The 27,936-nt window shown below is 37.7% G+C and overlaps 1 protein-coding gene across 1 annotated transcript; it reads left to right on the plus strand.

Moving 5' to 3' along the window:
- Positions 1-592: 592 nt before the first annotated feature.
- Positions 593-27,748, plus strand: LOC137502154 (zinc finger protein ZFP2-like). Its single transcript, XM_068229144.1, has 6 exons — positions 593-760; positions 5,105-5,163; positions 12,657-13,609; positions 13,768-13,826; positions 25,849-26,025; positions 27,554-27,748. The coding sequence occupies exons 1-6, from the start codon at positions 593-595 to the stop codon at positions 27,746-27,748; spliced, it is 1,611 nt and encodes a 536-aa protein (XP_068085245.1).
- Positions 27,749-27,936: the final 188 nt, after the last annotated feature.

Below are 27,936 nucleotides of genomic sequence, written 5' to 3' on the forward strand. Positions count from 1 at the left end.
GATAGACCAAAGTCTCTTGCAACATGTGTTTGATTATTGCCTCCCTTCAACAAAGAATTCAATTTTGCCTAAGGTCTAATAAATATTTTTTGATTTTCTCTACTGTAATACATTTGGTTGAAAGAACTGGAAATCATACTACATCTAACAGAAAATTATCAGTACAGTCTCCTAATGTCAAAAAGCTTATTGTTTCTACATCAACACTTCTTCCACCTTACTGATTTGTACACAACATAAACAATGCTGAACTGTCTGCACAGACACAGATAGGTAGAATACTGATACACTTGACTGTTTGCCCTGCATCATGAGTATGAATTATGCTATCTGTGGTCAAATATGAAAATGTCAAAATACTGATGGACAGTTCTGTAGTTGCATCTATAATATTTCAATTCTAAGGTGTAAATCATTGTGTGTTTATTCTCCAGTTAATTTCCTAGTCTTGATGTTCTTTATTCATATTCTTGGATCCTTCATCTTACCCATATCATCTCAAATTTATAATTACTACTGAATCTGGTTTTTAGTGAAAACCGTCAACAAATTTATTTCTCAGGTCCATGATAACACGCAATCAGTATCTGAGATGGTATCCAATTCAGAAAATGTCACAGATGAAGGAACATCAGAATCACAGTGTTTTGTAGATGGAGTAGATGGGAATACAAAACCTGAAGAAAGAGAAAGGAAACCAGATGAATTACATGCATTTGAGCTAGTGACTTCTGAACCTAAGTCAGAACTTGGACCTAAGGTGAGAATGTTGAAGTTGTTTATAATTTCAAGTTTATCATGTAATAAACAATACATTAATTTTATTACTATGCCTTTTTTCTGTGGGATCTTGCATACATTTCTTCCTAGAAAGACGTATTTTTAAAATTAAAAGAATATTTATGGTCTCTCCTCACAATATTGTATATAACTACACAAAAAATATAATGCCAGCTACTGCAACAATTGACAGTGGCGCAGTGTTTTGTGGATAGAGTAGAAGATGGGCATACAAAACCTGAAGAAAGAGAGTGGGAATGAGAAAGATATACTCTCAGTTCTTCTTCTTCTTCTTCTTCTTCTTCTTCTTCTTCTTTCTCTCTGTTTCTGTTTCCAATTCTCTCCTTGGTAGGATTATGAATAGAGGACCTCCATCATTGTCACACTTTTCCTGCTGCCAATATTTCTTCTATCTTTCCTCCTCTCTCTAGTCTCCTCCACTGTTTCCGTCTGCCTCTTTTGAGGCCTTCACTGCAGTCTCTTTTCTGTTGGTGTCTCTACAAATACTTTCTTTGAAACTTGGTCTTCTCCCATTCATATCATGTGTCCATATCATTTCAGCTTGCTTTTATCTTGTCCTTAGTTTTTAAACTGCAAACCTCTTTCTAATCCCTTCATTTCTGATTTTAGTTTTTCTTGTCTTTCCTGTGATTCCTGTAAGGAATTTCATCTTGGCTGCCTGAATTCTACTCTCATTCATCTTATTTTGTTGTTGTCTGCATACCTGGTGCATATATCAATATCGGTTCATAGTAGGTCAAATACAGAACTTGTTTGCACTTTCCTGGAACTTCTCAATTCTACAGCATACCCCTCATACTCTGGTAGAAGCCATTTGCTGGTTGTACTCACTTTCCATTCTCTCCATCATCGGGGATCCCTTTTCCTTCCTTCCTGATGTCTATAAATGCCATCAACAAATATTTTGCAATCTCCCATATTTTCTGTATCATTTCTCTTAGTGTGAGTTCCAGGTCAAATGTTGATCTGATTCTCTCAGAGCCATATTATTGTTCTTCCATTTTCTTTCCTAATTTCATCCTTAATCTTCCTTCCATTATCTATATGTTAAAATTGTGTATAACTTATTTGAGATATTAAGTTATTGGTTTAATAGATTAATTATTGTTTGTACCTGTTTTCTTTGATATGAGGATAATCATATCCTTCTTGAAATTGCATGACTGTTTGTTACCTGTACCTAATGACAAGAAATAATTCCAGGTGACTTGTTTCAGTTTTATTTGATTACCTGCCTGGTGGCCATGATTGGTAAGGCGTTGAAATCTAAATGGTCTGACACTGTGGTTAGCTGGTTCGAGTCCCATTGATCAAAAAAATTCCCCATCAGAATGTTGGCTGGCAGGGTAGGAGAGGTAATGGTGTACAATTTCTAATCAATAGATTGCGTGCCAAAAGCCTGGATTAAATTCCAAGCATCTCCGCAGTGCTCATATATACTGAGGGCATGTGACGCTGTTCATGGTGATTTGTCCATCGGATGGGGACATTAAACCTTAAGCAGACCCCTTGGTGCTATCTGACAGGAGTAGGCTATGTGCTGGCTCCAGGTTTCATCCTCTCACTTCCTACTATTATATATCACATCATTAATTTCATCTAATTGACTCCTCTGATGAGGTTGACGTCAGGAAGGACATATCGTCATAAAAAGCCACCATGACAAATTTATCTCACCTTATACCCGACCCCATAGAGAAATGGAACAAGGGTTGGACAAACAGTTTTCTGTCAAATTCTTGTACTAACATTGTATATGTAATCTTCATCAACAGTGAGATGGACTGTCCACTAGAAGCAACATATTATGTACACAAGTTGCCCTAAAATGCAGCAGTATAGCTCATACTGTGTTAAAAATGGAGATAAAACATCTGCAGAACTAGATAACATACATTAGCTTACTTCACATTTTTCCCTATATTGTAGTGTCTCAACTACACTGTGAGAGCAGTAGCACATTTATAATTCCTTGACTAATATGACATGGTGTGAGAATGTTATCTGATCTTCAAGGGAAGTGAAGTGAGAATCTGACATTTATGGAGCTATTATCATTGATTAACAGAACAATCCATGTGCTTACAGACATAATTCTATGTATTTTTTCATTCTGTGCATTTGAACTACATTGGTATATGGTGCTTTTTCCCTGGCAGTATGTAACTGTCACTCTTTCCTTTTCTTATTCTCAACAAAGTGTGGTGACATGTCAGGAATAGTTGGAGAGTTTTAGCCATGTTACAGAAATCGATTCCTACAGGGAACCTGAAATATTTATCCCGAATGAGTAAATTTATAATACCAGTATAATTGGTTCATTATTGGACATTATAAATTTCCCATCTAACTCGTTCCTGTAGTGATATTATGAGTTTTTGCCATCCTCATTGATTTTTACCCAGCTGCAAAGCCTTGGATAAGAACTTTCCAACAAGTGTCCTTATCTAAGCAATCCATCTCATAAGTGCTCACCTTTGAAGTATCCCTCTCACTACCTTCCCTTCTAGCACCATCTTCTCCATGGCTTCCTTCCTTCTTGAATTATGTCCAGAGTACGGTATCTGAAGAATGCTTGGTTGATATCCTCAAGAAGGGTCCGGATACTCCGTACTGGACACACACAGAACTCGACAGTAGACACACATATCCAACACTTCTATCTTCTTCTGTTTTAACAGTCATTGTCTCAACAATTGTAAATATAAGTAAGAAATATCAGCACATTTATCAGCTTCAGTTTTGTATTCCAGTATTTTGTATTCCAGTCCCTCCATATCTTACTGAGGTAAGCAGTCACCACATGGGCAGGGCCAGGTGTCTTTTTGTCTCATCTGAGCAGCCTCTGCTGTTTGAATTTAGAGTTCCGAGGTAGATCTCCAAAATGTCTCAAACTCAGCTACTCCGCTCATGCATGGCAGGTTGTTGTTTACACTATAATGACTTTTGTCTTGCTCTTGTTCATCTCAGGGTTATACTCTGCTCATTTTTGGAAGTCGATCCATAATTACATGTTTCTATAATGGGACTGTCATCAGTGTATGCAGTATCAATTCCTTTGTCCTTATGTTTTAAAAAACTTGTGATTTATTGACAGCAGAATGCATTATTATAAAAATTCCAGCAGGTGGTACATTGTTCACTAATTGAATTTTCATTTCTAATTATCCATAAGTTGGCACCCTGTTTTTCTGTTCCATAGGCTCCATAGGTCAGTATGCAACTGGGAACAGAGAATTGTGTTTAATTCTGATGATTTCCAGTATCAAATAAATATCAGTTCTATATCTGCTCTGCAACAGGCAGATGTTGGCAGGTGTTTGTGTGACTTTTGAACTAATCTAAATTAAAGCAATGCAATAATTGTTAAAAAAATATAGTTACTTTATGTCAATGAGCTTCTTATCATTGGTGAACCTGAAATTAGAAAATTAGCACGCATATTCTGTTTAAATGAAAGACAAGCCGTTCTTGTTTTCTGTGAATATCTTCAAAGTTCTGGATATAACCATTTCTCTAAAGCACACTCTGGACATAATTGCAGTGTCTTCCAGCTCATATAGTACTCTCCCTTAGAGTTCAGGAACAACTCCTGCACCAAAACTCATCAAGAACTTCCTCTCATTCAGTTCAACCGTAAAAGAACTGTGAACTCATGGCTGCTCTGAGGTTATTATTCTGCAGCTGATACCAAAAGCAAAACTTAATCAAGAGACGATGGGGGTTTATCAGAGTATATGTTAAAAATCTTGAAAATACTATAATAAGATCTTTCTGGTGGATACTGGCCCTTTATTTCCCTCAGGAATATAGCACTGATGATGCATATAGTAATACAGTAAATATCAAAAGTAACAAACTTGTATTTCTGCTGATATATTAATATGAATGAAGAATAATATAAAATATAAACATTCTGAATTCAAAATTTGACTCTCTTATAAGCTAACTATTCACAATTCTAGACATTTCATACTGCTCCCTGTGGGGACTACCTCTCACACAAAACTGTAGCAGTTGAAATAGTCATAAAGTTTGCTTCCAAGCTAAGTTATGGAATTAAAAGATTACTGCAATGCAATTTTGCGTAAAACTGTGCAGGACTTACATTGTAGCACTCATCATTATTGGCCATTTTTGTGTTTTCATGTGTGCATTAAAAGAAAGTTTTATCATATGTATATCTTTCAATCTCTTGCTCCCTCTTTTGTTGTATTGAATCAGTCTTAAACTTGTTCATAATAGCATTAATGATTTATGGTTTGGAGAAAAAATGGAATAAATAAATACTTTTAAATTGCAGATAATTGACAGTGACCCTGAATTCAAAGAAGAGGACTTTGGACAAACTCTTTCAATTGAGTAAGTGTGGAATGAAATTTTTATAAACTCTCTTACTAATTTGCCACATCAGTAGATCAGGAAATTGTTTTGTATTTTCCTTCATATATTCTCGTGGCTGCAATAGTTAAAGCAAATGTTATAGCATGATATAAAATAGCATGCTAAACTGCCATCAGACCTGCTTGTTGTATGGACTTGTAATCCAAGAAAGAATTCATATCACCCACCGTCAATAAGATGAAAGTGTCCTTTAAATTCATCCATTCTGATCCTTCAAAAATTGTTCAAGATGGTTTAAAGTTTCTAAATACAGCATCTATCAATATTTAATGCTCAGAGTTATAGGGATGATAGAAGAGACAGAAACAGATATTTTTGATTACATAACCATGTTCAAAAACCAACAATTGAAGTACATTTTCAAGTGGTTGAGAATGAAACTATTGCAAGTCAGTTTAATTGCAACCTCAAAAATCTGTTCAAATGTGTGCCTTCCTGCCATTGCCCATCATACACATTCAAAGATCTCAGTCACAAATTCTTCTTTTGGATTCAGTTGGAGTATTGTTCACTCTCTTGCTCTGTTCTAAATGAACGTATATGTACTGTGTGTTGTCACAGCTCAAGCATTGCTTTCTAACATCATGACAAGTTTAACAGAATACGTAATATATTCGTGGTTTTGACAAAAGAGAGTCATAATTATACCCTTACAATACAGCTTCTGATGTTGGCAGTCAGATAACTGCATGGGACAGTTGTCTCGCTCTGCTCTCCCGTCTGCATTTGGCTTGCAACGTCAAAAGAGGACGGAGATTTTAAAAATATTTTATTTTTAATGCATACTCAGTAAAATGATTCTGATTATGTTTTTAGCACTTTTCATTCAGTCAAAGCTTCCCATCCTCCTTTTAGATCCATGGCATTGGCGGAGTTAAAACTTGTTTTGTTTCTGATTGTAAATTTTATCGTTAGTTCCCTTTATTTCAATTTTATTCATTACACATTATAATTTTACATAAACATTAACATTGAATTACAATTTTTTTACATACATTAATTTGCATGTGATAAGTCAACAGTTGCTTTTAGATGTTCTTCTGCGTGTGAGAAGTTTCGAAGCAGGGAAAGGTGCATAATGTTACATTTCATTCCTTACAACACATTTATGTATGCTTCCTCTTTTACTGCACTTTGAATACAATAAAAGTTCTGTACGTACTCCACTCAACAGGAAGATGAGTCCTGCTGTTAATCTCGAGGGAAGATCAGATTTCTTTACTCCACCAGATTGTATTTTTTTTAATATTGTATTTTTCAAGTATTTCCTGAATGATTCCCATTTGGAACTTGGCATAACTTATTTTCTTTGCAAATCTGTTGTAGAGGCAATACAAGTTGGAAAGTGTGATATCCTTTAGACGAATAAACACCTTGCGGTACTACTTAGAAGATTTTCTTATGCTTTCCAACTTCTTCATTATCATATCACTTCTGTTTGCAGATCCCATCGATTTGTTGCAATCTACGACTGAGAAAGGTTTCAATTGTTTCTTGGTGGTATTATGATGTACGTTTGACGTTTCCACCATTTCTGCACAGTGAAATGTTGAGAGCATCCAAACTTCTTTCTTCTTGCACCATTTTAGTGTCGACAGTAGTCCTAATGAGCTCGCCTTTCTTCAGCTTTTCTGCCATTGTAGGCATACCTTTTCTATTATTTCTCACTGTACCACAAGCATTGGCTGCCCTGTCATACAGCTAATATAACAAGGCGGGGCTTGAGTACCAGTTGTCCCGATAGAGAGTGTGTATATTCCATAAATATGGCTCCATCAATGTAGCAGCAATGTCCCCAGAGATGCCCATGTCACATTTCTTTATGTCCAAAGCTGAGCTGCAATAAATAATGAAATCTAATATCGAATTGGTCGCAACAACACAAATAACAAATATCTTGATTCTGAAGCAGCTTCTTTTAGCGGGAATATATTGCTTAAATGTTAGTCTGCATCATGCTCAGTATTCTGGAGAATTTTTATACTCATTTGGAGCAATACTTCAATCTGAACTATAACATTAATGAAATTTCTGAAAAACCCAATGTCCTCTTGATGTAATCATTCCCATATATGAGAAATATCAAATTAAAGAAGAGCGCAACATTAAGCCCACCTGCTTATACCTACCTACCCACCTGCCCCTCCTTACTTGTGCTTTCCCCATTCCCTTGCCCTTACGAATTAGCCTGTGCTCTCTCCCGACAGTTTGGTGTCAGTTTCCATGCCGTTCGCACATCAGATCCCAAGCACTTGGGGATAAGTCTCATGCAACCGCATGTTCTTTCTTTTTGTCTTTTCCCTCCCATCTTTTCAAATTCACACTTTTAAATTTTATTTCTATCTTTCTTCAGACATTTACTTCACACTGAATTCATATAGACGATTCATGTCATCAGACCAAAGGGCCCACTTATTCAACTTGTGTGAATGTCCCCTTCAGCCCTACAGTAATTCATAAATGTACATTTTATTCACTAAGGCACAATTTATTGGAACAAAAACATTCCTTACATGCATGTTGTCCAACTGACATCAAGATAAATCAAGACCCATGAATATATTAATCTTTAGCATCATAGATAATAGTTTTATTGTGTTCATTTCACCTTGTTTTTAATTTATTGTCTTACATTCATCTACATTGCTTTTATGTAATGAGACTAGTATTTCCAACAAGGGATACGGTGTTCCTAACCCCATTAGACTTTGGATGTATGAGTGGTTTAATATATCAGCCTAACTAAGACTCATATGTACTTAAATATGTCTTTATGTCAACAAACTCCAGACATGCCATATTGGTGACTGTATCTGCAGGATATTCTTTTTCACTTTTGGTTTTTATGGCTGAGGATGAGCCAAGTTAATAAGGGTTTGAAACTAGTCCCAGTTTTAATAAAATATAGTAACATTTCATCAATGGTATTGAAAAGGTGACCTTCCTCACCATTGATAGTGATCAGTTTTCAATACAGATCCATAATAAAACTTATTACCTATCTTTTAGTCTGCCCTTGAATAAAAGAAAACTTTCATTGATGCACAAGTTTTCGAAAGGATAGAAATATTCCTTATATTTCTCTCTAAAATGTTTGATTACAGGGTGTACTTTATACAGTCATTGTTATGAGACGCTTCATTGTTGGAAAATGGAGATATCTTAAAATATTCCAAAACTGGTCTTGAGGTAGCAGTCTAGAAAAAAATTGGTGTTGGAAGTATTGGGTTCTCAGTCCAATATTCTGACGTGCTCAGTTTTTTACCCTGCTCATAATACACATCGTGGAAATTAAGATGTAAATGTCACTCACACATCCTTCATTCCTTCTAGACCCTCCCCAGAATTCCACCTGCAGCCACCTTCTGAGAAAAGTATCTTTTAGTCTCCCCGCACAGAAGAGTTCTTGTACTTGTGTTAAAAAGCAACTGAAAGAAACTTAATGTGCTAGCATTGTCCACTAAACTTTTAGACCGGAATTACATGCATCAAACTTGTGTTTCTTCTGTTTCATATTCTCCTTTTTCTAATTCAGTTTTCTGCTCAATGATTCAGGTGCCTGATTTTCATCCTCACTATATTCATCTTCAGTTGAATCATCAAAGTAGGTCAATATTTAGAAAACGAAGCAGTAGCTGGAGTAGAAAACAAGCCTGAAGTAGGTGTGATTGAAGTCATTTCATCACCAGAATGAAGTGATAAATCACTATCATTGTCATCTTTGAAGTCAGTACCGAACATCAGGGCAGTATGTCTTTCCTCCATCATCAGGCCTTTCACAGTTTCAAAGCAATTGAAAGCTAAGTCAAAATGCATAAGGAAGTCAGCACTACGCGCAAAGTGAGTAGCATACCGGGCATATTGTTTTTGCCTTTGAACTGGTTACTCCTGTCTTCTGCTGACCATAGCCATAACTGTAGACTTCCAAGACAGCCACAAGAGACCTCCAAAGGCGAACTTCCCTAGCAGTGTATTACACCCTTCCCGCGTCCAGGTAGGTCAACATAAAAGAATTCTCTAACCAGCTTCCCAGGGGTTCTTGCAGTTGCGATGCAGTTTAATTTTTATCGTGGGATCTGAAGAAGACTTTGATGTATCAAAGTTACTCATTTTCAACCTACCACTTTGTTCATTACCTTTTTTATTATTTTTTATCTCTCCGATGGACGTCTCCATGCGACTCATCAGTGGTGGCATTCAGTCATTGAGAAGCTTAGCTACTATACCTTATTCTACTATGACACTTATAAATAAATCATCAAGTGAAATTTTCTTAAACTAATATTATTTATTAACAAATAAATATGTATAGAAATGAGTAAACAATTAAACCAGAAGAGAAAAATAATGATGATATTTCCAAATGCTTATCCTACAAGTACATATTGCTGATAAGCTGATTCTACATTAATACAACAATGAAAAGCCTTCTTACTGTCATCTTCAGCGTATGGATATTCAGATTAAACCCTTTACTTATCTCATAAGTAATATCTCAGCATAGCCTACCCTTTTAAACACATCTCTTACTTAAAAATAGAAATATGATATTTACATGAATTATTTTTCGTTTCCGTTTGGTGAAGAAAATTTCAAGCTTTAATGTTCAACATACGCTCAGTGGTTTAGATATACCAGCAATTCTTAACTGGGCCTAATAGCTTAACACTCGTATGTGAAGTGGATTGCCATATTGGAATATATATACGATTTTCCACGATTTTACGCTAAGCTTTTAACATTCAAAGACCGAACATTACTGCCTACTGGCCATGGGTACGTATTGCAGGGCGCAAGTATACTTGCACGACCTTAGGTCGGTAATGTCTTTGAGGTTGAGCCAGAGGTACTCCTGAAGCCTGTGGTAATAAGATGGGGTGGGCCCACGTAAAATAAACGGTGGTTGGTTCGCGTGGATGTTGACGGGCTGTTTTGTCTTATGTTAAAAAAAACAAGTCATCACTGGGATATGTGTTTAATTGACTGTACAGTTGAAGGTGTGCCATAAAACTACCTCTGTCTATAATATTTATCCATTTACACAGGTGAAAAGTTATTTGTTGCCCAATGGCAACAGTATGCAGTAGAGGGTTAAGCTGGGTTTCAACCAACATTCATTCTTAACTATCAATCTGAATCAGAATCCCATCATGGAATTTTATTATTTATGCTTCGGAAAATGGGATAAGTTTCTTGTAACATGCAGCTCAAATCTCACTACTATAAATCTGCTAGGCCTATATTTAATTTCAATATTATATCTACATTTCATATTTTTAATTTATGCATAATGTTAACAGAATCAAATATGTCACATCTAACTCATTTACTGCTTTTGTGCCATTATGTTGCATTAAAACTTTCAATAAACCAAGATATATTACATTACAAAATCACGTATTCTCTCTTTTATGCCACTAGTCTAAGTTATTTCGTAGCTCTCAACCCTGATTTGGTACATCACGAGGATTGCAACTCCGTATCATAACCTATCCATATCATAACCTAGTATAACAACATTTGTTTACAGTATTCAGGTTACCAAGTGACTACACTCTAATATATTAATTAATATTTCAACTTGAGTACATTGGAATTGTGAAAGGATCCCTATTCTCTAAGCCATTTCTTCTTAATTACGACGACGTATACCTCTTGATGTACTTCATATTCCATATTTCACTTCATTCAATTCTTCTACCTTATAAATATTGCACTTCATATCATATTTCTTCTTAATATCAATTCCACATTGCAAGAATATTTCCCTCCCCGTATCATTTGCTTCTGTTTTCCTTCATAACAATATAGGATCCATCACTTCTTAATAGCTTATAACCTTTACCCTGTCTGATAATGTTACTCTTACATAAACAGCCTTATTTAATACAACCTCTATGATACTCCTTACTGACATCAATATTAACCTAGGTTATGATTTTGGATCTACACATGTTCTCGTAATGCTCTCCTACCATATCAAATCTTTCATTTATACTACGGTCACTTCTTACTTCATTATACATCGATTATCCCATATGTTAATCATGAGAACTAGGCATGTCAAAGAAGTTGATTTCGTCAATCACAACAAGCACATTGATTATTTCACACTTTAAAAAAAAAACACATTTAACTCTACCAAACTACATAAATATCTTAAAATATCAAGAAACTTATCTCATTTCCTCAGTGGTGTTGGGATGGACTAGTCTGCATCGTAACTGCCAGTGAATCTTGTGCCTGGCAGCTGCTCGGCTGTTGTCATCTGTGCCCTCGGCTCATCCTAGGTTAGGTCAGGCAGCTCCGAGTAATCCATTTCCCCCATGCAGTTAAAACTTCTCCATGACTCTTGGCTTGTTCATGAAAATACAATAGACAAGTTGAATCAGACAATACATCTTATTTAAATCTTCTCTATAGCAATCTTTCAATTGATGATAAATGTTAGCCCTGTATAATCGAATCTGGCCTCTAATTCCTTTTATATGATTATCTTCTCAACTAGTTCTGTAATTGACTAATGACGGTGTAGATTTATCTCCTTTCTATGGACTACTTTATAGTTTATCTTTAATTTTACTCTTTTGCTTTTATGTGCGGCGATTGTGTAGGCGTAACATGCTCTACTCTTCTCTCAGTTGTATTTTTTGTCGGAAAGCATGTTCCTACTTCTTCTCTGCGACTGGATATCGCTAACTTGGCAATCTCCACTTCTCAGTACGTTTCCAGAAACGTATTCTCTCTTCTTTCTGCAGTATTATAGTATACTTTTATTATCTTGGCTGAATTATGAGTGAACACTTGGATTGCCAAAAAGGTAGTAGTTCAGGTTTTTTTACTCTTGTCCCATCTTAACAATCACCAATGATTCTATGTATTGTGCTATCCTGCTAATCTGGATTTCAATGACCTTGCATGTTTATTTACTCTGTTTGATGCCACCGCCAGCCATTGTATTTAATTTGATCTGACCAGTATTTCTACTTTAGGGATACCATCATGGTAAAGTATCATAGCAAAATGGGAAACAGCCAAAAGACATGCAACTTCTATAGTAATTGACTGGCTATGAGGCATGGCTCTACCATGACTGCTACAGGAGTCAACTGGAGTGGAGAGTTTAATACACTGAATACTTTCCTGCAACCAGGGAGTTAGTTTGAATAACCCGATATTTGCAGGCTATCTGACTTCCCAGCAGTTGTTTAGACAAGTCAGGTTCCTTTGTGGGCTATACGTAACATAGAGTTATTTTTTAAATGCTTTCTTTTTAATTGAAAAGGATTATAGCTTTTTGAAGGCTAAAATCATAGAGCACCTCCTGATTTATCTCTCATCTGTGTAAGCATCACTGATCAATGTTATTTTCCTTTTAATGCAGAAGAAATCTGCAATTTCATGTAATTGCACTCAATTGCTCAATAAACTGGTTGCATTTTCTTTTATAGGAATGATCAACTTGCACCTTCCGATTCACTAAAGGCGTCCATCAGTTTGAACCAGCGTAAATGTCCTTACTGTGAAGAAGTGTTTGATAACCCATCAGATATAGAGTCGCATATAGTATGTTGTCACCCAGGGCAGAAACGACATCCCTGCTTTTTGTGTGTAGCGGTCTTTCGACGTCAAGTTGATCTTTATGAACATTATAGGACACATAGCGGCAACAGCCGTCTGAAATGTCCGTTGTGCAATAAGTCCTTCTGCAGTGGAACAACATTGAAAGCACATGTAGTAGCTTTGCATCCTGCTCAAAAGACTTTCTCTTGTTCAATATGTCGCCGAGTTTTCGCCAATCAGACTGATGCTGATGAACACAGAAAAATTCACACGAAAGAAAGTGTATTTAAATGCCCAGTGTGTAAGAGAGTTGTCAGCACAAAAGAGAATTTGATGAGACATTTTGCTTCACATTCTGTGACAAGACCATTTTGTTGCTCTGTGTGTAATAAGGGATTTGCATACAAAATTTCATTAGATATTCACGCAAGGTGTCATTCTGGAAATGGACCTTATACCTGCTCTATATGTTCCAAGAGCTTTACACAGAAAGGGACCTTAAATCTTCATCAGTTGACTCATACGGGCGAGAAGCCTCATAAATGTTCCAAGTGTGGCAAAAGTTTCAGGCAGCGCGCTCATCTTATAGGTCATATGTTGGTTCACAGTGGTGAGAGACCTTATACTTGCAATCAATGTGGGAAAGCTTTCCAGGTTCGCACTGCTTTAAGGAAACATGCTGTAACTCATTCAAAACGATTGTTAGATTGTTATAATTGCAACAGTAGCATAGCATATCCAGACTCTTCGATAGAACACATTAAAAATCAGGTTCGGACAGCTTTACAGAAAAATGCTGTAACTCGTTCAGAAGGACTATTGGATTGCTATAATTTCAAAGGTAAGAGATGACTTCCTAATCGTTGTTTTTTAATAGTATATTCTCTTTAACAAGGGCTAAACTGTTTTCAATTGCTCTCCTGATAAATGATGTAATTAACTCAATATCCATTGTGTACTTAGCATAATTTGTTTATTGCAATTGTACTTTCCTTCTAGATGGAAATGGTGATAATTCTGTCATGAAATCCAAACCAAATGAGGATCGTGAATATATGGTGAGCTCATTTCATACTCTTCTTATGCTTTTAGTCATGTTAATGTGATTTGTCTTAACCCAAGGCTACTGATTACCCAGTAACCGAATTTAAATCTTGTGCCCCTCTAAATTAAACTGCCTGCTATTTTTGCAAAACATACTGCAGCCATTTATTTGAAATGTTGACTGGGGAAGAAAACTAGTATGCCTACTTCCAGCAGTATATCACCACTGCCCATACAGCTCATCAGTTAATGCACACATGAGAACAGGTGTTGTATAAGCGAATAATTAGTCATGAAGTTTGGTCCCTCATTTCCCTGATATAATTGTTAGTGATTTATATTTGTGCAGAACATTAAAACAGAAAGTGTACAAGAACAGTCCATATACTCTTAAGCCCTGGAGAATGAAATCAGGTGACCGATACATGAAAGTTTAGATGAGATACAATGAGCAATAAGGAATATTTTATACCGAGTTAACATTTATATTGAGAATAATGGGCATCATTTTGGCAGGTCTTTTTTTTACAATTTGCCTTATATCGCACAGGCACAGATGGGCCAGGTCCACCTTGACAACCCCTTTCTACCTTTCCTTTCATTCCTATCTTCTCTTCTCCCCATCTTTGGTATTGTCTTAAGGAGACAATGGGACAGGAAAGACCTAGGAATGGGAAGGAGGCAGCCACAGTCTTATTTAAGGTGCAGCCCCAGCATTTGTCTGGCGTGAAAATGAGAAGCCAAGGAAAACCCTCTTCAGGGCTGCTGACAGTGGGATTTGAACATACTGTCTCCCAAATATTGGATTCTGGTCACACTTAACCAACTGCAGCTATCGAGCTCAGTTTGAGTGGTGCTTTGATGAAAGGTAAAATCTACATTAGTTTTCAGTCTCATTCATTATTAACTCAAGCTAGTATTTAGGCCTACCATAACGAAAATTAATGCCCGCCTGCACTGCTACACCTTACTGTTAAATTTAGCAGTGGATTGCAGGCAGTCTGTTCCTCTGATGTCCCCTGCATAATGTGGTAACTTTTCACAGCCTCTTCTTGCATATTCACTATTTCAAGGCATAGTGAACAGAAGGGTGTGCAGCTTAGGGAATATTGCTGTTAGCTCTAAGATTTAAAATAAACAAAGTATAGTGGTTGAGGCAGTAACAAGCATGAGAATAGGACTGCTATATTCCTCAACTATTGACAGAACCTTAAATATAGGAGGTAATACAGGCGTAGCCAACCTACAAGCAAAAATATAAGAGCCTGCCTTGTCATCCAAAGTGAATGAGATTAAGCATTCATTGATTAATTCTTGATCATTAAACCAAAGTGAATGAGATTAAGCATTCATTGATTAATTCTTGATCATTAAGAAGGCTTTCAGGTCTTGAATTTCTTTAGTGTAAATCCAAGAAATGGCCTGATTAGAAGAAGAAAACAGATCCTGATGGGAAGTGGTTGTGCGAAGATTTATATAGGTATAAAATGTAGTGGTGAAGTGAATTTCCAGCCCTGGTAATCTTTACGTTGTTTGGTGCTGCACAATTAATCAAGTGCTAGAGACAAACTTATTTGATATAGGAATGTGTGTCCACAAAGTTATGTGTTGTACTAGAGGATGTTCACAAAGCTATTTCAAGTGCTGTTGACTACCTCACGTGCCTTAATTTCTTCCTCTGGAGGCATTTCAAGCAGCTTATTTAGGAGACACCCATTAAACCAGACCTTGTCACAATAGTTGCTGTAGCCAATGGAACCCCTTCATGATACTGTAGGAATTTTTGTATGTGTATGACAATTCCTGCTTCAATGCTCTAATGCATGCATTGATGCTGGTGGTTGAACCTTCCAGCAAATTCTGCAATAAATAAATTATACAGCTTCTATCTTTATCTCCTCCTGAACTAACGGTTTGAAAAGCATCCTATAGAACCATTGCCTGACTTCAGTGGACGTACATTCCTATCTGAAATAAGTTGCCTTGATGTTCTCTAGCTCCTGTATCAATTTATACAGATAGTTGTCCAATACTCTGTACAAGCCAAGATGGTTGACAACATCTGGAATGGATAGAAACAAGAAGCATCACATCTGAAAAGAAAGAATGCTCGCAGACAGTATGGCCTAAATAATAATAATAATAATAATAATAATAATAATAATAATAATAATAATAATAATAATAACAGCAAGTAGTAAAATGAACATAAAAAAGAAGTTAGTATGTAGGACTATACTCTAACATCAAAATCACAATATAACAATACAACCATAAGAAAATTTGACTGGAGGTGGGTTAAAGGCCCGATGACAAAAATATCCATTTCTCTGAAATTGCTTGTCATACTAGGTTGATTTTTCACATGATGTTTTCTCCAAAAGTCTTAGGTTTTAAATAAGAAGTGGTCTTCAAACAATTCACCCCTGAGGAGTTTTGACTGAGAGGTGATGTCCAATTACAAACATATTTATTTCTCACAAACCATTTGACAAACAAAGTTGAAATTTTGTATGATTGTTGCTGCTATATATCTTAAGTTAGATTTCAAATAACAAGTGGTCTTGAAACAATATATTCCTAGTTGGTTTTGACTGAGGTTTGGGGCCTGATGACAAAAATATTAATTTCTCCAAAACCATTTGACTATAAGGTTGAAACTTCACACGATGATTGCTCCTGTACATTGTACCTAAGAAGTGGTCTTAAAAACAACACACCCTTCATGGGTTTTAACTTAAGGTGAGTTCTGATGACATAAATATTACCCTTTTGACACGGAATGTTAAAATTTAACATGATGGTTGCTCCTATATATTTTAGATTTTACACAATAACAGGTCTTATAACAATAAACTCCTAAGGAATTTTGGCTGGTGTGTGAAGATTTATGACAAAATTATTCATCCCTCCAAACCATTTGATGTATGAATTTACATTTTTTGCAAAACTTCTGATGTTGTAGGTGTCAAATATGATAAATTCAAAATATTTCATGTGTATAAGGATTGGGACCATGTAGAAGTTGTTCAAGTTCTAAAACTAAAAGTCTTCACAACAGCCAAGGTATTTGACCAAATTTCTGATTTCTCTTCTTTATTGCCAAAATATTATTTGTAAAACTCAGGGTTTAACTGAAATAATTTTGAACATAGTACATGACTGGAGGAACATTTTTTTTGAGACTGTATACCATTAATGGTACTTATGTATTCTTGTGCACGCTGAAAATAATTTTTAAAGATTTGAACCTCTCAAATTACTAATAAAATTCCACAAGATTAATACATATACTAGGCCTAAATAATAATGGAGGTTTCATCTTGATTTTTTTCAGAGATCTGTGCTGCCCTCTATAAACATAAAATTCCATCTTAGATTTTAAATAACAAGTGATCTTAAAACAATACACTCCTAAGGGGTTCTGACTGGGGAGTGAGGTATGATGAGAAAAATGTGCATTTAAATGAAACCATTTGAATTACTAAGTTCAAATTTCAAAATATATCCTAGGTGTTAAATAACAGAAGGTTTGAAACAAATCTAACCCCTCAGAGATTTAAATGGGGGTTAAGATTAGAAAACAAATATATTCATTCCTTCCTCTGAAATGGTTTTAACGTACAAAGACAAAATTCCAAATAGAGGGTTACACTTTAAATCAGAGGTGTGAAATAGGAAATATTTTTAAATGTTCTGCTCCTGAAGTGTTAAATGGGGCTAGCTCCAGAAACCAAATTATTCATCTGTCCAAAACCGTTTGATGTCTAAATTTGTAATTTTATGAGGAGATTCTTCTTTTATGTCCTAGGTGTAAAATATTGTATACTTCAAAATATTTCTCTCCTAAGTGGTTTAGATCATGGTTGACTCTTAGAAACACAATATCCAATATTCTGAAACCATTTCAGGCACAAACTTAAAATTTTACATTAAGGGCGGTCTTCTACATCCACATCACCATCTTTATGGCCATCAAATGCAACCCGTTAGACTTAGGTCAAGGAAGAGTTTTTAAGAACAACCATACCACTTGTTGATACGCCAGAAAAATGAAGGCATGAACTGTGACAACAGCAAGTATGTAATTCATCCCTTAGTTTAAAGGAAGAACCTTCAGCAAGTTATCGTCCTCCGTATCCCGTCTAGAAGATCCTCAGTCGACTGCAGACAGGTGTTTCAAAGTGCAGGTCTAACGTAGTTAGGTGGAGATATGTACCAAAGATACATGACCTGTCATTGTGGACTACTAAAGGATGAAGAATGCCTGGTTTGCCAGTATTTACCATCACCATGCACATAGGAAGATGTTTTCCAGGCCAATGATAAAGCTGTCCTTGTAGCCAAATATTGGTAAAGCATTATTTAGCAGTATATCTGGACACGGAAAATAAATTAATAAATAAATATATCCTAGATGTTAATAAATATCTAAAAACATTCATCCCCTAAAAAGAAGCATTCATTCCTCCATTATTGTTCAATGTACAAAATCAAAATTTCACAGGTTGATTGCTTTTGTGTCATAGATGTTAAATAATGTAGGGTTTTAAATATTTCAGTTCTTCTGTACAGGTTTCAAATGAGTGTTAGATGAAAAAATAATAATTCCCCCCATAATCATGTGACGTACAAACTGAGCGTGTATTTTACAGGCTCAGCCAACAGTGGACTCTCCAAAATGTAAAACTCTGAACAAAAACTTTCAGTTTAAAGCTGTAGCGAAGCATGTGTACCTTGCTAGTATAATATAAAACAGCGTATTTTTGTTACATTTTTGGAGAAATGTATCAATGCTAACGTCCAATGCTGATTTTTATTATGGGTATGGAGATCGTTCACAACAGTGTAAATCTTATTCTCAAACTCTTATTTAAGTAGATTTCCAGTGAGGCTGTCTGTTAAATAATCAAGGCAAATATCACTGTGAAGATGTTGCAAATGAAAGGGAAAGTGTTTAATATGGAGGAAAAGTCTCACATAGTAAGGTGATTACAGACGGGAAACAGACGTCAGCATCGCAAAGAAATTTGGTGTATCACACTCAATGATTTCTATAATTTGGAATGACAGAGAGAACATCTCATTTATTAGCCAGGACTGTGTGCAACATTATTGATCAATTTACATTGTTGCTACTTCTTTCCTCACTAACTATTTTATATTTTGCTGACTTATTATCACTGTAATTGCAGTGTAAACATTAAAAGAGATATTTCAATCAATCAATCAATCAATACTGATCTGCATTTAGGGCAGTCACCCAGTGGCAGATTCCCTATCCTTTGTTTTCCTAGTCTTTAAAAGTAGATGCCACTCAAACCTATTTGTCTACTAATCTCATTCCATGCCATCTCTCTGCTGACAGCTTGGAACATACCACTTAGTCAAGAAGCTCATCTTCTTTCCCCCAAGTCTTCCCAGTTCAAACTTTGAAACATTTCTGTAAAACTACTCTTTTGTCGGAAATCACCCAGAACAAGTCGAGCTGTTTTTCTTTGGATTTTTTCCAGTTCTTGAATCAAATAATCCTGGTGAGGGTCCCATACACTGGAACCATACTCTAGTTGGGGTCTTGCCAGAGACTTATATGCCCTCTCCTTTACATCATTACTACAGCCTCTAAATACTCTCATGACCATGTGCAGAGATCTTTATTTACAATCCCATTTATGTGATTACCCCAATGAAGATCTTTCCTTATATTAACACGTAGGTATATACACTGATCTGCATAAGGAACTTGCACCCCATCAACTCAGTAATTAAAACTGAGTGGACTTTTCCTATTAATGAAACTCACAACCTGACTTTTAACCCCATTCATCATCATACCATTGCCTGCTGTCCATCTCGCAACATTATCAAAGTCATTTTGCAGTTACTCACAATCTTGTAAGTTATTTATTACTCTATGCAGAATAACATCATCTGCAATGATCCTCATCTCTGATTCCAATTCTTTACTCATATCATTTATATTAATAAGAAAATATAAAGGTCCAATAATACTGCCTTGAGGAATTCCCCTCTTAATTATTACAGGGTCAGTTAAAGCTTCACCTACTCTGATTCTCTGAGATCTGTTTTCTAGAAATATAGCATCCCATTCAATCTACTCTTTTGTGTAGTCCAGTTGCACTCATTTTTGCCAGTAATCTCAGTCCTACTCTACAAATACTGCATTGCAAATACAATACTTATATGTTTTTTGAAGTTGTAAATTTAATCTGTTAACTAACCACATAAGTGCGCAGCCTAAAACTTACAGGTATAAGAGATATTATATTTTTAGGAATAAGAAAGAAGGACCGGTTTGTGCGACTATCACGTATAATGTCCTTTGATTGGGGGTCCGTTTGCAGTCGTTATAACCAGTTTCAACTGTAGTATATTCCTTATCCTCTGGACAGTTTCTGCAAACCTTTTACACGTTTTCAGCCTAACAAGGTAAACCAGCCGTTGTATATTGAGATAATGGAACAAACTTTATGGGGGTCTCCAATGCTTTCAACAGTTTAAACTGGGCAAAAATAGCCTAATATAAGCATTGTGGAATGCATTAATTGTATGAGGGGGGATCAAATATAAACAGAATTTTATTTCTTATTTATATTTATTGAAAACAAGGCAATTACGTTGTATTTTTCCACGTAGTTTCCTGCTTTGGAAATGTATTTGTCCCTGCATATCGGCAGCTGAGTGATGAGCAGTGTGAGACTATGTCTCGAGATTTCTCGGGATTTCTCGAGACTAGCGCAGGCACTATTTCTCGCGAGAAATTTCGAGAGATCTCGAGAGCGTTGTCCCCGCATTGTGCGGTGAGCAGCGTGTCGTAGGCCTAGAGGTTGTCGGAGCTGAATGTTGTTTGTGCCGAGTATGCAAATAGCCAACCACGGGCCTTCTCCATTTCGTAAATACGTGTCAACAAGCGACTAGGGCGTTCATTTCTACCAAGGTCTATTTTGACGCGGTATAACATAATTATAAAGGATACGCATTCTGGCATTTTATGCACTGGTAGGTACACGAATGAGTGGTTTACGTACAGAACCTTACGGCTACTGTAGGTACACGTACGTAACTGGATACTAGAGGCGTGCATTATTCAAACTCGAGACGAGGCAAGCTGCGCCTCGCTGCATATGCAACCACCATTACGCATGAGTGGAATGTGTAATTTAAAATGCTCCGGTTTGCTCAAATTCTTTCGACAGATAAGTGCACATTTTTATCAGACCCAGTAGCGGCGACAAAGGGGGTCGAGGGGGGGGGCAGTTACTCCCCCCCCCCCCGCACTTTGTGGAGAAAAAATTATTCCATTTTAGCCGTCTGAAACTAGGAATATAGGAGTAATTTTTTTATAAAAGCACTTTGAACAAGCCCTGTTTTCTTATCAGCTAATTATTTACTTTATTTAATTATTATTAGCGGAAATACGCACAAAATGTCGCTCGTCACGGCTAACTGATTTGCATAGCGCCACAGCAAGTACAGTAGTGAGGACTTTGCATATGCTCTGAGAAAGGGTACCAAGGGTATAAATTTTTTGCCAACGTCATGGATACTGAAGTACGATTCAACGACTTGCCGCGCACATTCGTCCGTCTAGCAGTCTCTTTACTGTCTATTAGTTTCTCAGTGTATAGGCCTAGTCAAATACAAAATGATTTTAATTGTATAATCACGCCGTACTTTTATTTAATTGTAATAGATGTATATATTGTTCTTTGGTGAAATTTTTATTGTATAGTCTATTATTGAATCAGAATCTCAAATTATTGCCACACTTAAGTTGGTAAAACATTTACCTCTGTGGAAATTAGCTCAGAGAGCATAAATAATTCCCACTTTGGAGGAATTTTTTTTTTTTTTCAGTTTATATGCATACACCACGCCGTCTTCCTCCCCTCCTCCCCGCCCGCTATATCCCACTAACCCATGTACTTTTTGTTGTCTGTACATTTTGCCCCCCCCCCCCCCCACTTTTAATTCCCAATCGACGCTACTGATCAGACCCCACATTCAATAACATATGACCACTGCTTGTGCTTATCGATATTTTGGTGACGAAGGAAATGAAATGTCGTATGGTTTTTAGTGCCGGGATATCCCAGGACGGGTTCGGCTCGCCAGGTGCAGGTCTTTCTAATTGACTCCTGTAGGCGACCTGCGCGTCGTGATGAGGATGAAATGATGATGAAGACAACACATACACCCAGCCCCCGTGCCATTGGAATGAACCAATTAAGTATAAAACCCCCGCCCCGGCCGGGAATCAAACCCGGGACCCTCTGAACCGAAGGCCAGTACGCTGACCGTTCAGCCAACGAGTCGGACGACGAAGGAAATAATTCCTTACAATGCTATAGAGTATTCCCGTCACAATTAGGTACTTCGATATGTGACGGTGCAATGTGAAATTGAACTAGTTTTACGCAACAACTTGTAGACGATGTCCGAAACGCAACGCATGTCGTGGATGTCGGTTATTTTGAAGAGATGTCACATAGCACAGCCCGCTGTGTTTCTGGTCCATGAGAAGTAAAATACGTCGGCAGTAATACCTTTGGGATGATCCGGCACTTACAAACGCATAATATCAATGAAGAGGAATCGTCACAGAACACCTCCGGTCCGGTCTGAATCACAAGAAGCTACCCTGCCGACAACTATTGTGAGGCATCCAGGTAGGTTTACATCCTAATAACAGTTATTAACAAATTATACGGGTTATTCAACTAAGAATTCCACCTGAAATAACTCGTGAACAGTTTAAGATAGGCCCTACTATAATTCTGTCTTCACTTTCGTTAATGCTATTAAGGAACTCATAGTTCAACATGTAGTGTTTTCCTAAGCTTTTGACAAAATTTATCGTCACACACGTTTCCATATGAGAACTATTGATGATAACTATCATGCTTACACTCGTAGTTACTGGGACGTCGCGTCGCACAGCTCGCAGCACATGAGAATCGGTCTCGAGAGCGTTGCCCATCACCCCTATTGAAAGAATTGGAGCAAAGTCGGACATTTTAGATTACACGTTCCACGCATGTGTAACGGGGGTTGCATATGTAGCAAAGCACATCTTTCCCCGTGTCAAGTTCGAATAATGCACGCCTCTAGTATCCAAATAGATGTACATCCTACAGTTATTCACAAATTATGCAGGGTTATTCAGCTAAGATGTCCACCTCAAATGAGCCGTGAACAGTATAAGATACTGATATCCGGTTTTCACTTTCATTAGTGGTATTAAGGGGTTCATAGTTGAACATGCAGTACTTTCCCTGACTTTTGACAAAAAGTATTGGCTCACACGTTTTCATATGAGAACGTTATTTCACGCAATAACTGTCAATGATATACTATCAAGTTTACAGTCGTAGTTACTGGTACGTCGCACGGCTTGCACTACAGGAGGATCGGTCTCGAGATTCTCGCGAGAGTCTCGAGATCTGCGACGTCAGTCTCGAGAGTCTCGAGCGAGAGCGTTGCCCATCACTAGGGCAGCTTTCTGATGCCCTCATCGTAAAAAGAACAGCTCGTGTCACCAGCGAGTTGCGCACGAAGTCTTCCACACTCTCGTCATCTTCAAATCGTTGCCCTTCTAGAGCTTATTTAAGCGGTCCGAACAAATGGAAATCGCAGGGCGATAAGTCTGGGCTGTAAGGAGGATGATCAAGTGTAGTCCAATGCATTTCCTGTAGCTTGGAGACAGTTACAGCTGCAGTATGTGGCCACACATTGTCGAATCAGTTGGTCTTGTATTTTGCGGCTATATGCAACCCTTGCCTTGTTCAACAGTTCGCAGTAATAAGCAGCATTGATTGTGCGTTGCTTATGCAAAAAAATGAATCACAAAATGCCTCGCCAATCGAAATAAATAGTTGCAATATTGCCAGCTGACAGTGGAATTTTGGCTTTCATTAGTCCCGCACAAGCATCCTTGGCAATGTTTGATCACCAAACTATGCAATCAATCTCTGGCAAATTTCTGTTGCTGTAACACCTTTACAAGCAAGAAATTTTATAATTATGCGTTGCACAGTGGACGGGTGCACCTGTTGCTCCGACATCGTTGACATTACTGACGAAACGGAGGGAAATATCTAACAGCATGCTCTCCCCACACCTAACGGTCCCGCCTAAGCATAGCAGAAGCACGGCCAGTCCTACCAAATGTTGATGTTCAGAAACAAAAATCCCATTTATATTTGATCGACCTTAGCAGTTCCTATCCGCCAGCTGGTACATGGTGGGATGGCTGGTGGGGAAATAGACTCATTAGTCTTCTGAAACGACTCTTACATGCCGACATACACCATATAATACATATGTATATCTATCTCTTGGTTCTGTCTCTTTATTCAGTGTTGGGGATGATGTGAGATGAATTTATATGGTATGTTTTTACAGCTGGATGCCCTTCCTAATGCCGGTCTCTTTTGAGGACCTAATGAAGGTGAAATGAATGATTAATGACATTGGATAAAGAAGTGGAAGGAATTGGCTGTGGCGTATGAATAATAACTACCCCGGCATTTGTCTGGAAGTGTAAGAATGAAAAACTACAGAAAACCATTCTCAGGACAGCTGACGATGGGATCTGAATCCACTTGTCTCCCGAATGCAGAGCTTAGCTTCATAACCATAGCAGTTAACATATGTGGTCACCGAGCTTGATAGCTGCAGTCGCTTAAGTGCAGCCAGTATCCAGTATTCGGGAGATAATGGGTTCGAACCCCACTGTCGGCAGCCCTGAAGATGGTTTTCCGTGGTTTCCCATTTTCACACCAGGCAAATGCTGGGGCTGTATCTTAATTAAGGCCACGGACGCTGCCTTCCCACTCTTAGCCCTTTCCTATACCATCGTCGCCATAAGACCTAGCTGTGTCGATGCGACGTAAAGCAGCTTGAAAAAAAACCTGTGTGGTCATTCTGCTTGGTATATGTATTGAAAGATGGAATTCTCTCAATTTTAATTGAGTATTGTCAGTATGGATACTCAACAATGAGGTTTGTAAATCATATGATACTGTGTCGAATGAACCTTTTCTGCCCTTCAAAAATCGGACTACTTCTGCCATATACATACATATAAACTGAAACTGGTTTGGGTGTTCGGATTGTGTGAGACAAATGGAGGAGAATAGCTTACAAAGAATAATGACTCGGCTCTGGAGGATAAGAGAAGTAGTCTATTACCTTTTGCCGAATGTTTGGGTCCATTGGCGATTCTTTTTTTTTTTATGCTATTTGTTCAGGGCATCAACGTAGAAAGATCTTTTGCCACTACTTGCACCGTATGTTATGAATCTGCGTGTATTTGGAAATTGTGGAAGTGTAAAGTGTTGAATGTGAAGAAAGGAATGTTAAGGACGACACAAACACTCAGTCCCCATGCCAGGGATATTAATCATTTACAATTAAAACCTCCTGACCCGGCCGGGAATCGAACCCGGGGCTGCGGGGTGACAGGTGGACGCATTGCCCCCTACACCGCAGGGCCGGACATGGAGCATCTTACTGCATGGAGTACAGATGCCATGTCAGGAAATCAATGGCCTCAAAGGGGTTCCTTCAAATTCGGAAACAGGTCAAAGTCACAAGGACTCATGTCTGATGAATACGGAGAGTGTTCCAAGACCTCCCAATGCCACCAATTCCACTTGACAGGTGTCATATCTGTACAACATTTTCACATGTTAATGATTTTCATTGGAAGCCCATAACTGTACATCACTCTCCAGACTGCTTGACTTACACTGTTAGAAGTTTTTTTTTTTTCAAAATCAACAAATGCAAAATACAGTACTGTAGCTCTTGTCTCGCACATGCTCAAAATATTTTTATTAATTAATTATTATTAATTTTTAAAATACACTTTTACTCCCTTTTAATAGTGTGTGTGTGCATGCGTGCATGCGTGTGTGTGGAATGAAAAGAATGTCACTTGTCTCTTATATGAACAAAGAATTATTTGTTCCATTGTCTAATAAGGATATTTACTTTTTTTAATATTTCTAGACATGCACTGAATTTCAGTCAATATCTACTACTGAATATGAGAATGAAAATCAGGTAGAAAATGAAATATCTGGAGAAATGGATGAAATGCAACCAAACCTAGATCTCTGGACACCAAATGATTTACAGTCAGAAGGCTTCTTGTACACTAAGGTGAAAGAAGAACCACATGATGAGGTAAGATATTTTGTGGGGGCTATAAAGTGTTTCACCCACCCTGCAGTCTAGGAGATGAATGCCTGCCTCTTATCCAGAGGCCCCAGGTTCGATTATTGGACAGGTCATGGAATTTTGCCAGAATCTGAGGGCTGGTTCAAGGTCCTCCTCAACCTGTTTGAGAACAACTAAGGGGGCTATCTGACAGTGAGATAGCAGGCCTGATCTAGGAACCTAAGGTTCCTCGCCAAAAGGATTTGTTGCTCTGACCCTGTGTCTTCTAATAATCTGCAGGCCTTCAGTCTGAGCAGTGGTCTCTTGGTATGCCAAGGCCTGTCAGAGCTGAAGCATCATGGGGTTTGGTTTGGTTTTTGTAAGCTGTCTCATCTGTAAATAAGTACTGTGGTAAGTTAACAGGGTCCTTGAAAATAAAATCACTTCTCAGAGAGATAGCATGTTTTTCTTTTGACTAAATTTATCGAACTACTATTTATAGTTATTTACAGGTTCACTCAAGTTTGAGTTTCCCACTTCATAAAGTTTGTGTTTACAAATATGAAGGAGCATGCAGCTCTCTGGTACATTGAATTCCTGCTCTCTAGTACAGTCTCTCACAGTGCACAGTTATTTCTAGAGCAGTTCACTTTGCAAGCCAGCACCATCGTACTTGTAGACATAGTGACTCACAACCGTCTCATTAGTCACTCGCAGTTGACCCAAGACAGACTCTCTTCTCGCTGGCTTTGTTTTTTATATAGGCCAGAGACAGATTCTTGCTGTTTCCACTTCCAGATTATTCTGGGTGTCTCCTTTATTGTTAGCCAAGCTTCTTCTAGAAAGCTTCCTTACAGTGAGCCTCAAGAATTTGCCAGGGGTATCATTTCACTCGCCACTGGGCCTACACACATTGCCACTACACTGGCATTGACACCTTTCGCCAGCATGGTAGCCTTCAGCTGCTGCCCCTACACTCTCAGCCTTCATTGTCACAATGTATGTTTGAAAATGACATAGCTCTTCTACTGTAAGAAATATGTTTTGCAGTTTCTGTAATAACCAACTTATTTTAGATTGATGCTTTCAAGGCCCATAATTTATTGTAGATAGGATAATAAGCTTTTAGGCTTTCGCCATGTCAGAAGACAAGGTGAAATTCTTTATGTTTCACAGAGAACTTCGGCCTGGATCTTCAGAAGAAAATCTTGTCTGATCACGAGCATGACTTATAATTAGAGAAGTCTTGCTCGTGATCAGACAAGATTGTCTTCTGAAGGCGCGGACAAAAGTTCTCTGCGAAACGTAAAAAATTTCACTTTGTTTTCTTGACACGGATAAAGCCCAGAAGATTATTATCATGTTTACAATAACCAACTTAATTGCTCACAAACAAGAAATGTTCATATCAGTACAGAAGCTTAATTTAATTTTGCCTTTTGACAGTGGTAATAATCACAGGCAACTAAGACCCACAGTGTATATCACACATTATGGTACCACCCAGAGGCAACACAGACCCATGGTGTTCCTTACATATTTGTACTACTCATAGGTAACACAGACCGATTCTGAACACAGTGGAACCAACCAATTCGAGCGCAGCGCTTGGCACCTATTCCCGCTAGACACTAGCCTTTGTAGCCAAGCACCCGCTCCCCTGTCTCAGTGGGATGCGCACGATGGTATTAATCACATACAGCATTCAGACTTTTGGTGTTCCTCACGTAATGGTACTGCTCGTAGGTAACATAGACCCATGGCGTTCCCCACATGGTGGTACTAGTCACAAGTAGTCTTAAGGTTCTATTCCATCATCTCTTGGTTGCCCCTTTTTAGTCACATCCTTACAACAGGCAGGGGATAGCGTGGGTGTATTCTTCATCTGCATCCCCCACCCACAGGGGGTGTCACAGATCTGATCTGTGTTGAACTTGT

Source organism: Anabrus simplex, chromosome 9 (genome assembly GCF_040414725.1).
Source record: "Anabrus simplex isolate iqAnaSimp1 chromosome 9, ASM4041472v1, whole genome shotgun sequence".
In the NCBI taxonomy this organism is placed as follows: Eukaryota; Metazoa; Arthropoda; class Insecta; order Orthoptera; family Tettigoniidae; genus Anabrus; species Anabrus simplex.

Coding starts and splice junctions, on each gene's coding strand:
- LOC137502154 (XM_068229144.1), top strand. CDS start 593: ATGGTATCCAATTCAGAAAATGTCACAGATGAAGGAACATCAGAATCA. Junction 761..5,104: donor AGTCAGAACTTGGACCTAAG/GTGAGAATGTTG, acceptor TTTAAATTGCAG/ATAATTGACAGTGACCCTGA. Junction 26,026..27,553: donor AAGAAGAACCACATGATGAG/GTAAGATATTTT, acceptor TACTACTCATAG/GTAACACAGACCGATTCTGA.